The sequence below is a fragment of the Camellia sinensis genome, chromosome 6 (genome assembly GCF_055761805.1).
Source record: "Camellia sinensis isolate YWXY chromosome 6, ASM5576180v1, whole genome shotgun sequence".
Lineage (NCBI taxonomy): Eukaryota > Viridiplantae > Streptophyta > Magnoliopsida > Ericales > Theaceae > Camellia > Camellia sinensis.
The window spans coordinates 29,712,182-29,724,972 of NC_138966.1; the positions used below are offsets into that span (position 1 = coordinate 29,712,182).

Consider the following 12,791-nt stretch of genomic DNA (forward strand, 5'->3'; position numbering starts at 1 on the left):
TAAATAGAAAAAGACTTAGACACTCAGTGGGAATGACGTCTATCACCTTCACTGTTTTTTTGATTAATTCAAAATATTATATTTTTTTTTTAATCTTGCTCTTACAGACTCTCACGTGAAGGTGGGGTGCTGGGGTCAGCACTGTTGCCCATAAATTGATCTAGACAGAGGACATCTGTGTATATAAGACAACCGAGCAACGAAACTTTAGTTACAACTTACAAGCCAATGTCTGGGTGGTGTTTGGGAACCTAGGTTCCGGATTTTTTTCTCATTTTTTTTCACTAAAAAATAAATTTTTTACAAAATTAAAAAAACACATCCAAACAAAATATCACATCCAACTCCATAATTATTTCACTTTTTCTCTCACAAACATCACATCCAACCACATAGAAACCCAACGATCTTCCCAAACACCAAAAATTTTTTATCTAATAAAAACCTATAACTAAAAAAACTTACATAAAAATCCACTTCCCGAACACCATGTGTGCTAAATTGTGGCCACCAAAAACTCGCATTCCAGTTGTAGCAGGTAAGAATTTTCTTTCCAAGGCACCATAGAATTTCATTGGGTTACTTAAACTAACAAATGTACCTTAGGCCTTGTTTCAGAATAAATTATTTTAGTAATTTTTTAATTTTTTTGATTAAAATATAAGCTAAAAAAATTAGTATATTTGGAATAACTTATTAACTTTTTACGAAAAGGTATGTAAAAAGTAGAGAAAAAAGAGAATCTTTGACTTTTTAATATAAATTGTTGACTTTTTGATTTTTTTAATAATTTTTTAATTTTTAAACTAAAATAGCTACTTACTAAACGAGGCCTAAGTATTGTTTTACTATTTTTATGAATTTGTTTATATTGATTCCTTCAACTATTTTGTATAAATATACTCTAATCCTTTCCGTGGGGTTTGTAAAAAGTGAAAGTGATTTTTCTTTACAGTTGACGAGTCGTAAATGGTAAAAGTGATTTTTTTGTATAGTTGAAAAGTCAAAATGTACAAATTTATAAATAAAAAAATAAAATTATATTCACTAATAATTAAGAAAATCTTCATGTAAATAATCCGAATTCCATTCAATCCAAGAGATGTACTTTTCTTTAATCGTTTTGAGTTCTCTATTAGCTTTTAAACCTTCGTTTGAGAAGTAGATTGACTTTTTGGCTGTTTGGTTTTTTCAGCTATTTTAGCCTAGGGCAAAAAAACTTAGTTTTGGAAGGATTTTTGACTTTTTTGATTTTTTTTATAAGAGAAAGAATGTAATGATTATGAGTTAGATATGATATTTTGTCTTATTAAGCTAAAAAGTTTATTTTATTTTTTGTAGCTAAAATAACTTAAAAAGCCTCAATTTTGCCTTCCCAAATGAAGACAAATGGTGTAGAGGATTTTTCAATCTTCTCCGCTGGCATTGAGTGCCTCATATGATATTTTGGCAGTTAAAAAGTAGTTTATTGACTTTTTGATTTTTTTTCTTTTAAGTTATATCATCTTTTTATTTTTTTATACATTTTTTTTAAAGAATTCAAAAAAAATCAAAAATTTAATTTTTAACCTACTTTTCAAAATAAACCATGGTGATGGATTGTAGCCTTGGAATTCGGTCTTTGAGACCATATTGGTATATTTTCTTTCTATGCGTTTACAAATTGGTTTTTGGTTTATTTATCTTAAATTCAAATTTGAATTTGATTGTTATGTTTGAGTTTACTGTTCAAAAAATAGTTTGGACTCATGGGACTAATTACGGATTCCATTTTGATTATCTTAACCATTTAGTTTATACAGTTCTCGTGCATATTATTCGTGAAAAAATTAAGTTAATTCAATAATTGTAGACATTTTATTTTAGACAAAAATTAATATTTTGTGTTAAAAAACACATTTATCGTGCACTTTTTTTTGGACAAACATAATAAAATAAAAATGTTACAATTATGAGATAGAATTAATTTTTTTTAATAAATGATATACTCGGGGGATCCTAACGTGACATTTAAGTTCAAATTGAAACATGAGAGAAGCCCAACTCTTACCATTTCTAAAAGTTAATAATATGTTTGAGAATAATTTTATGTAGTTGTATCGAAAATAATAAATTAATGCATGCAAGAAAAAACACATTTGGCGACTAAATTTTTAGTCGCCAAAAGTCAGGTTTTAAGTTTTTCGGACTAAATTTTTTAGTCGCTGGCTTGGTTGCTGGAAAACTTTCGCGAAAGGTATTGGCGACAAACAAACTTTTAGTCGTCCAAAAACCAAGTCTGTAGCGACTAAAATTTTCGTCGCCAAAGCTCATTTATATTTTTTAAATTATACATTTGGCGACTAAAAATTTGGTCGCCAATAGTGAATTATTTTTTTTTTAAATTTATATATTTGCCGACTATTTTTTTCGTCGCCAATACTGAAGCTTTTGGCGACCACCCGTTTTAGTCGCCAAAAGCTTAATTCAGGGGAAAAAAAAAAAAAATTACCCTCTACTCTTCCCAAGTTTTGAACCACCAACCTTCCACCTTCTAAACCTCTACCAACACACTCTCTCCACTATACCACATGAATATATATGCAAAATCTATTATTTATATAGTATATTGGCCCGGATTAATATTAACATATATATATAAACATAATTATTTTTATTCAATATAATTTGTGTAAAAAATAAATTATTTATTTAAAAAAAAGGAGTCACTTTTGGCGACTAAATTTTTTTTTAGTCGCCAAAAACCTTAGTTTTGGCTACTACCAATAATTTAGTCGCTAAAAAAATTAATTTCCGCCTAAAAATAACCACTTTCGGCGACTAAACTGATTTTCAGTCGCCAAAGCCACCACTTTTGCCGACTAAACTCAATTTTAGTCACCAATTGTCCGCTTTTAGCTACTAAATTTTTTTTAGTAGCCAAAAACCTTTACTTTTGGCTACAAAAAATTTTTTTGTCCGTAAAACACCTACAATCGGCGACCAAACCATTTTTTAGTCGCCAAAACCTATGCTTTTGGCTACTAATTTCTTTTAGTCGCCAAAAACCTTCACTTTTGGCTACTAAAATTGTTTTAGTCGCTAAAACCCATATAATCAGCGATTAAACTGATTTTTAGTCGCCAATTGTCCTACTTTCAGCGACGAAATTTACATTTTTGGTCGGTAAAACTGCTTTTTGTTGTAGTGGCAATAAATTAATGCAATATTCGTAACAATTATATAACCAACTAGGCCTAGCCTAGTTGGCCACCATGCCTTCCTTAGGGATTAGTCCCAATGAGGTCATAGGTTCAATTCCCCTTAGGGAGTTGAATTAAGGGGGTGCAAACACTTAAGTGTTTTGCTAAAGACGGGGAGATTTTCTCCCATAGGTGCTAATCTAATAACTAGCATTTGCCGATCAAAAAAAAAAAAAAAAGTGTAACAGTTATATCATGTGATGGAATGATTATTTAATAAATAATTTTAATTTGCATTATGGATTTGTTACATTGTTGAATTAGTTGGAGATATATATATATATATATATATATATCATTACAACAAATAAAAGTTTTAGGGAACAACTCACATGTGCCTTGCTAATGAATATCTTAACTATCTTAATAGTTTCACAAACTTTTAATATCTTAATTAGTGAATATTAAGTTTAAATGTCAATGATACTATACTACCATATTGTATCATCACAAACGAATAGTTCATTGATATGTATATTTTTATATTTTTTAAAGTTAAAAAAAAAATAGATTGAGATTTCAAGCTTTAAAGAAGTCACAACATCATATATATATATATATATATATATATATAATTAGTGTTTTTCTTTTTCTTATGTGACACATTTTAAAAACTTACTTTTTTTATAAAAAAAAATTATATCAGCATGCTTTTTCTATTTACATATAAAATTCTATACAAATTCAACTTCAATTATAATAACTAATTTTATACGGACTCTATTTGAGAAAAAATTATTTTCATATATTTTTCATTGTGTGTTTAGTTTTGTCGTTGTCGAATTTCTTTTATATTGTTGATATTTTAATTTAATTATTATCATATTTAAAAAAAATATCTCAATATACAAATAAATAAATAAATAAATAAGACAGAATGTGCTTAATTATGCGCATTGCAAAGATCAAATTAATTTTCTTTTATATTTTTTATTTTTTTCTATCTTATTGATGTCTTAATATTAATTTATATTTAATTTTTTTAATTTAACATGAAATTATTTATTATCAAATATTTAGATTTAATATAAATTTTATATACCACAATATGTATGAATAATTCAAAAAGATTATTAAGGAAAAAAATCAATACTCTACATATTTAATTTATATATTTTCTTCTTAATCCAATCACAACATATTTATATTTAATCTTTTAAATAAATTTTGTGCAGTTCTATTTCTACATATTTTTATTTTCTAAATAAATATAACAATAATATTTAAATTAAATAATTAGAATTACTTTTAGTTTTATATTATTAATTATCTTTCTAATTTAACTATTATTTTAATATGTAATTTTATAATTTAATATATATCATATAAAATCATTATATAATAATTACATTTCTATAGAACAATAGAATTAAAATTATCAAAATAAATAAATGATTTAATTAAAATATTAAGACTCAAAATTAATTTTTTATTTTAAAAATAAATTTACATGCATCAGACGGTTATCTACTAATTTTATTTATATTAAATAATATTATAGATATATTTTTGTGAAAGGGAATTGTATATATTTTTGTGCATAAATCCTCAACAGGCAAGGAATGTGCACCACGGTTGCTGGATTGCATAAAACGGCTTATAAAAGTACAACCGGCTAAAAGACTTCCACGTAAGCCCTACGACGACAACTTTTTTGTCGAATCTGAAGCGGAGGACACAGCTAGAAACAGCTCCGATTTGGGTAAGACTAATAATTGAAATTTTTTTTTATTTTTTTATTTATTTTTAATGGTCATTCTAAACTATGCACGAGGGCTAGTCTAGTTGTTAAGAGTCCATGCATCTGACGATGTGCCTCTTTGGTAGAAATTATTTACAGCTTATTTCAGTTTTCAGTTTAATTTAAGTTATTTTGATGTGTTTGGTTTAGCTTATAGTTTATAATTTATAACTTTGTGGAAGTCAGAAATCAGCTTATTCTTTGAGTGGGGCAGAAGATGCTTTAAGAATAAACTGAAAATCAGCTTAAGCTGAAAGTTATAAGCTATAAGCTGTTTAAGTATAAGCTATAAGCACTTTCCCACAACTCTACCAAACAGGGCTAATGACATCAAGAGTTTAAGTTTTAACAACACTGGTGCAGATCCCAGCTGGGGTGACCCCTATAATCCCTCACATACACATGGGGTACAAAGAGCGGAAGAAAACAAAAAAATAAAAAATTTGTTGGGCCAACTAACACCCATTGGGGTGCTGGGATCTCTCCAGTGAGGGTCTCTCCCATTTTTCAAGTTTTAATTTTTCAATCATGCTGGGATCCTCAGTAGGAGTGACTCCCAATACCCCCACCTCCACGTGAGAGGCTGTAAAAAAAAATATATGGACCAATAAAAAAATAGTGGAGAGTGGTGGAGGTCACCCCCATTGGAGGTCTGGGACATTTTCCTTAATTTTTTTGATTCGTCTGGTCGAATTTAACGTAAAAGTTTAAGGTTGGTGTTTGATAGAGTTTTAAAATTATAATTTAAGAATAGAATTGTATTTTGAGTTTGTGAGTTTTGGAATTATAATTTCAAAAGAAAAAAATTTGTTTGGTTATGAATTTTAAAAAGATTTTTTAATTAAATTTTGAATTGAGTTTTGAATTTTTAATGTGACATATGAAATATAAAAATTTATTTGGTTATAAGTTTTGAAAAGAGTTTTCAAAATTTAATTCAAAAGTTTATAACTCATAACCAAACACACGATTCAAAACTCTATTAAAAATTCTATTTAAAATTTATAATCAAACTCAAGATACAACTCTATTCTTAAATCATAATTTTAAAATTCTACCAAACGCAACCATAATTTCTTTTGAAACTTATACTGAAGTGCAATTTTTCTTAAAGATAACACCGAAAATAAAATGGGCGACATATATTTTTTTCAATACTTTTCTGTATTTTTTTATGTGCATTTATGAAATTGAAAGTTTACAGGCCTCAAAGCCTTAAATCAAAATTTACAACAGAGAATCTCTTAACAAAGACAAAAACACCAATTTCTCTCTCTCTCTCTCTCTCCCTCCCTATCTCTAGAAATACCTCAAAAACCCAGCCAAGTGTTTAAGAACGCAACTTGAGCCTCATCTCATCCTCTTTCAAATTGGAACCCAAACCTAGCTATGGAGATCTCAGGAAAGCTTCTAAAGTTCAAATTCTGCATCTTGTTCGCCATGGCTTTCTCTCTCATGATTTTCACTGTCATCTACCTAGCTTCCAAATTTCTCGACATCCTAGCCTACTTTTGGCCCCTACTTCTCATATCTTATGCACATGTTGTTTCTTACTTGTCTAACATTTCGTCCCATATAATATCGCTGGTCTAAATAGTCATTCTATAGAACGTTCTCTTTTAGTCTAGTGGGTACTCGTTTATCGTACAGTACTCCAGAAGTACTCCTCCACCTAAGTCACCCCGCCTTAATTCTAAGGACCACATCCGCTTCAATCTCTCTAGTCGTTGTGATAATGTTCACTCTTAAGTAACGAAAATGTTCACTCTTAAATAGTTTTTGATCCTCAATCTTCACTTATCATCTGCTTCTATTGTGACTGTTGCTAAAATTACATTCCATATACTATGTCTTAGTTCTGCTTATCCTAAATCCTTTAGATTCAAATATTTTTCTCCAAATCTTTAACTTAGTGTTAACTTCTTCTGTAGTCTCATCTACTAATACGACATTATTATAAAAATATTGTATGTTATTTATCTTATAAAATCTTATTATTATAGACCTTAAACTAAAAACCCTTATAATAAAAACCAAACACCCACTTTGAATTGTTTGTTTAACAAGCACAAATAAGATAATGTGATGTACAAAAAAAAATAAAAATAAAAATTAATGCAACGGTGAAACCATGTTATCGGTATCACTATCCAATAATTTTTCAACATTTACCTTCCTTGCATATGTGACAAGGTAGTTTTAGCTAAAAAGCAGAGATTCATTCCTTCTATATAGAATTTATTATTTATTTATTGATGGTAATATAGAATTTATTGTTTATTTATTGATGATATTATATTACCGGTGTCACTATTGCCTTGAATTTTTACTCGTGATGTCCAGTGAGATAAAACGGTAGTAAAGAAAATTAAGCGGTATATAACATGCTTTGGCTAATAACAAACCATTGACACAGGTCGTGACCAAGCGTCTTCTGAGCAAGCGACAACTTGTATTTATAAGGTCCCTGAGGAGCTTCGTACACTAAAAGAGAGTGCGTATAAACCGCGTGTTGTTTCTATCGGACCAATTCACAGCAATGACAAACGTCTTGATGCAATGGAGCAGATCAAATTGAGTTACAAAGAATCATTTTGTTCCAAGTACATGTCCGAAACACAAAAGCAACGCTGTTTGACTGCCATGGAACAACCTCAATTTGAAGCCAGTGTAAGAAAGTGCTATGCAGACAAAATTGAACTCACAAAAAAAGAAAAGCAGCAGAATGGTTCTTCTAAAATCCTAGCTCAGATGATGTTTAATGATGGTTGCTTCATAATTGAACTTCTGTTCAGGTCCTACTTGGCCAAAAAAGAACATGAAAAAGCAAAAGAAAAGAAAAAGAAAAACAATGGTGACCCAATTTTCGACAGCCCCATAAGGCTCCGTGCCATCCGACATGACTTGCTACTGCTAGAGAACCAGATTCCCTTCTTTGTTCTTGAAAAATTGTTGAAGTTTGCTGTGCCAAGTATCCCAGATCCTTCTTTAAACAAACGTTATCTTATTCGGTGTGTGCTTTCATTCTTTGGCAATCTTTTCAGACACGGAGATGATACACTTGAAAAGAAGGGTGACCCCCATGATTATCATATCCTCGATGTTTTACACAAGTGCTACCTTCCTGATGCTTCACCGGAAGAGGAAAACGATAAAACCAGATCCAGATTCCCGTCTGCATCAGAACTTGACTTGGCAGGAGTACAATTCAAGAATCGTGATGGAGAAGACCTATTCGACGTTGAATTCGTTAAACCTCCAGGCCCTTTAGGGTGCTGTCGTAGAGCTCAGTTTGAAATACCTACTTTGTCAATTCGCGACGACACTGAGCCATTATTACGAAACCTCATTGCTTTCGAGCAATGTTGCCCTAACGTTCCACGTCACATCTCTTCGTATGGCTTCTTTATGGATACACTCATCAACTCTGCTCACGATGTTGAACTGCTTGAAAAGGCTGAAATCCTACAAAACTATTTGGGTACCAGCCAAGACGTCTCAGATCTCTTCAACAACATCTGCAAGGAAGTTGTCGTGGGAAGGTTCTATTTTGAAAAAACATGTGAGGACGCTCGCAATCACTGTCGCAAACTGTGTCCAAGACTTATGGCATCGCTCAGACGCGATTACTTTGCTAATCCATGGACAGGCATAGCTGTTGTTGCTGCCGTTATCATATTTGGCCTCACAATCGTGCAAACAACTTACACAGTCCTCCCCTATTACACGAAGAAATGAGTGTCTGGATAATCACTAGTATTTAGCAAATATTTAGTGATTATATGTTTGTATGTATGAATAATAATCCTGTAGCTAAAATTAAATGGAGTTGTTTTCGCGAAGAAATGGCTCATGTATATGTTTCTCATCTTGGAGTGATGGAGGGGCTGGCATAGCGGGGAAATGTTGGGGTATTAGGGGCAGTGCAAGATGGGATTTAGGGTTTGAATGATTAAGAATAGTAGTTGAATTTGAATTTCATGATAGAATGAAGTTATAACAATATGGGAGTGTAAAGAATAAATATGGTTGTTATTAACAACCACCTTGTTCCTATTATTAGGAGTGTGTATAATAATATTTGCCTTAAGCTATTATTTAATTGTAAGCTTGACTTTCCCAATTTTCAAATTTTTCTTTTTCTTTCCCCTTCTTTTTGCACTTGTGCTCTTCCTCTGCTTAAATTTGCTACTTTTTTTATTTTTTTATTTTTTTGAATCTTCTGGAGTTTGAAGTTTTAAAAAACAAAATACGGAAAGAAAAATGATGCAGATCACTAATTAGTGGTTGCTCTAATGATGTGGTAGTAGGTCCCACCCACTGTCACATGTATTTTGTGTCTTTGTTTTGTTTTTGTTTTTTTTTTTTTTTTGCTTTCCACATCATTAGTGATGGTGTTAGTAGTAGGAATTTAGTGGTCTGTAGCATTGTTGATACGGAAATGCTGATTCTGTAGTTATCATCATTCTTCCAAACAAGGTTTTGTGACCAGAGTGTCATTTACTTGAAGCCTATAAGCAAATAAATTTTCTTTTATGGATGTGCTTCGGCTGAACAGCCAGTGCCCTTTATCAGTTCTTTCATAAATTTTCTTTTGTTTTTAAAAAGCAAAAGCATAAAGCGAGGGGTTTTACTCTTGTTGAGGTGAGACATAAGCTTTTTGAAATTTAAATTTTTTAATTTTTATAAAATAAAAAATTAACTAAATGCAGCATAAAAAAAGTTTTAAAAAAATAATAATTGGCAAATAAAATTCATAAAAGTCATTCTAAGCATAAAACTAAAATAAATTAATAAATTCAAGTATTATAAAAGCTTTCTAAGTCATTCTCATTAATATTATAATAAAAATAAACAAGAAAATAATAATAACAATTATAATAATAAAGAAGAAGAAAACAAGATAAATCAGAATAATAATAAATTAAAAATAATACTAAGAGAAAATTGTTAAAAAGTCCAAAATAAGGAGGGTATAAGGCAATAGATTCAGCGGATATTTTTTATTTGTGACAGATCCACCTTTTGTGAAATAATTTGGTGAGAAGTCATTTCGTTGATTTTGGAGGACATTTTGTTTCTAATTTTACTACTTAGTTTATCTGTTCACTTTTCGTTGACTATCTGTTCAAATTTTTTTTCTATCTATTCAATTTTTTCCTCTTATCTGTTTCAAATTTTGCTATTTATTAAAATTTATCATATGATCTGTTGAATTTTTATACCTCTCTTTTTTCTGTCTCTTTCTATCTATTGAAATTCTCATTTTTAACTTATATATTTGTTAGAATATCTATCTGTTGAAATTCCTTATCCATTCAAATATATGTCTAAATTTTATTATCTATTTAAAAAAAATTATGTGTTTAATTTTTGGGCAAACTTCACTTTACCCCCTATGGTTTAGGCCGGGTGCGGTTTGCTCCCCTGACATTCGGAAATCACCATATAACCCACATGTGGTTTGTGGACCAAAACACACCATTAACTTTTCCATCTAAGTTAACTGGCAGTGACATTGATGCGCTGATTTGGTGAGTAAGCTATTGTTTAAGACATAAATACCCTTTTCATATCTTCAATTTTACAAAAGAATGCCACTTTTCTTTCTCTCAAATTTGTTTTTTTTTTTTTTGATACAGATCTTTCTCTCTCTGTTCTTTTTCTCTAATTTTTTTTTTATATAGATCTTCCTCTCTACTATATACTATCTCTCTTTCCCTTTTCCCTTCTAGTTATCTCCTCAACATCTCCATATCCACTTTTTTTTTTTTATCAACAAAAGAAAAGCTTTATTGATGAAAAAAGCACAATACACGCAAAATTTTTACATCAATAAAACAGGAAAATGCACAAAGCATCATAGCTAACCTCAACAATTCCAACTAGGATGGCACCATAAAGGAAGCACAATCATTTGCTAGCACTTGACCTAAGATTGGAAAGATACCAATCAAAAGCACCAAACAAAAAGAAACAAAAACAACAAAACAATAATAATACAGCACCGACACAAAACTATGATCTATCAAGCCAAAACAACAAAAACACCAACAACAATACTACAGCAACAACCCCTCTTTAGCACATCATAACCTTGGCACACACCAACAAATCTCCTCTAAGCAACATCTCCTTGAATCCACACAGTAAGACCATCCTCATAGCAGGAACTATACACCAGCACACTCTTCTAGTAGCTTACAAACAACTTCTGACCTACTTCAAATTTGCAACAACATCATGCATTGAGTAGGTAACACCCTTCATATTAGCCTTAACCCATAGAGCAATTCTGACTTTCACTAACTCCCCAAATCCTACAAGATCAGCTTTACCTTCCTTAAATAGACACTCATTTCTTAGTTTCCAAACAAACCACAGCATTGCCAAAGGGACAACCTTCCAAATCTCCAACTCCTTCTTCCTCCATTTCATTCCAAACCACCAGTTCAACAACGCCTCCACAAAACTAGGTGTTACCCATTTTACCTCCCATCAATTCACCAAGACAGACCATACATTCTAGATCAAAGGGCATAACAGCAACACATGATTAGCTATTTCCACATCTGCCTTACAAAACACACACGGAGAACTAACATTATCATTCAATACTCCAATCCGATGCATAAACTCTGCAGACTTTATCCTCCCCCTCCAAGCTAACCAACTGAAAAATTAAACCTTTGGGGGTGCTGAATTTTTCCACAGAACCTTTGAAATATTAAGCATTGGCCCTTTAGCTGCCTCCATCCTTTGCCATACCGAAGCCACAGAGAACACTCATGAACTATTTGCCAGCCATGAACAAGAATCCTCAGTTGTATGTGTAGACACCCCATTTTTGACCGTCCTCAAGACTTGGACGTCACCGTTTGAACACCTGGTGATCATCTATGTTTGTGTTCGTTTGGAGTTCCCGGAGGTCTCGGCTACGCGCTTTGCCTCAGGATCTCCGAACTCGACTGTTTAGTGTCTGGTTTTGCACCAAACACTTGTGTTTTGCCTTGGAGGGGCAGGGAATACCTTGTGAGGCATCCCTACACATCACCGGCCATGGCCAGAGGCCACCGGCTGGTGTTTTGTTGCCATCGGCAATATATATTGCCAGACGGCATTCTTTGTTGCCGGTCGGTAGTCAATTTTGTCAAAATGGCAATTTTGTGCAGCCGACCACTGTTCATCTGCTTTTGCAGATATTTTAATACAGCTGTCTTGCATTTGGCTCCCCTCCATACACGTGTATGGAGGGATCTCTCTCTTTAGAAGCTTGTCTTGTAAGCTTTACAAGACAATAAGCTCTATAAAGAGAGGTCTTCTCTCTTGTTGCAAGGGTTGGATTTTTAGACAACCATTTTAGGGTTTGAGTTCTAGGGTTAGAACTTATACATATTCTATCTCTATACCTCTCTCTCATTTGGCCTTTGTGTGCGTATAAGTGTGTTTGTGTCTTACTATTGTACACAAACACATAGTATTACACCTTTTCTTGATTCTTGAAGGGCCAGAGGTTTGTTCTTGAAGCTTGGGAGCTGTTTTGAGTTCAAAGAAGCTGCTGGAGCTTCATTTATGAAGAGGGTCTTCAAGGGTAACAATCTTACTCCTTTATTTCCCATTTTTGCATACTATTTTTGCCTATCTTAGAACTATTTTTGAGCTTAGTGTATAATATAAAAAAGTTCTATTTTTAGACCCTCTAAATAGTTTGTTTAGAGTGTTTTCTGGTTTGGAAGTGTTTGATCCCTCTTAGGCCTTGAGAGGCCCCATTTTGTGCTATTTTGAGTGAGCTCCGGGACCTTGGTGTT

At 31.8% G+C, this 12,791-nt stretch overlaps 1 protein-coding gene across 2 annotated transcripts; it reads left to right on the forward strand.

Moving 5' to 3' along the window:
* The first annotated feature begins 204 nt into the window (after positions 1–204).
* On the forward strand, positions 205–9,114 carry LOC114299017 (UPF0481 protein At3g47200). Of its 2 annotated transcripts, XM_082873597.1 has the most exons (3): positions 205–538; positions 4,798–4,944; positions 7,400–9,114. In XM_082873597.1, exons 1-3 carry the CDS (start codon positions 490–492, stop codon positions 8,719–8,721), a joined length of 1,518 nt encoding a protein of 505 aa, XP_082729723.1. In that variant the 5' UTR covers positions 205–489; the 3' UTR covers positions 8,722–9,114. The 2 variants fall into 2 exon arrangements, with proteins under 2 accessions (XP_082729723.1, XP_082729724.1); XM_082873598.1 differs by lacking the exon at positions 4,798–4,944.
* Positions 9,115–12,791: the final 3,677 nt, after the last annotated feature.

Excerpts from the sequence above, each read along its gene's own strand:
- LOC114299017 (XM_082873597.1), top strand. The coding sequence starts at position 490 with ATGTGTGCTAAATTGTGGCCACCAAAAACTCGCATTCCAGTTGTAGCA. Across the intron at positions 539-4,797 it reads TCGCATTCCAGTTGTAGCAG|GCAAGGAATGTGCACCACGG; the intron begins GTAAGAATTTTC and ends AATCCTCAACAG. Across the intron at positions 4,945-7,399 it reads TAGAAACAGCTCCGATTTGG|GTCGTGACCAAGCGTCTTCT; the intron begins GTAAGACTAATA and ends CCATTGACACAG.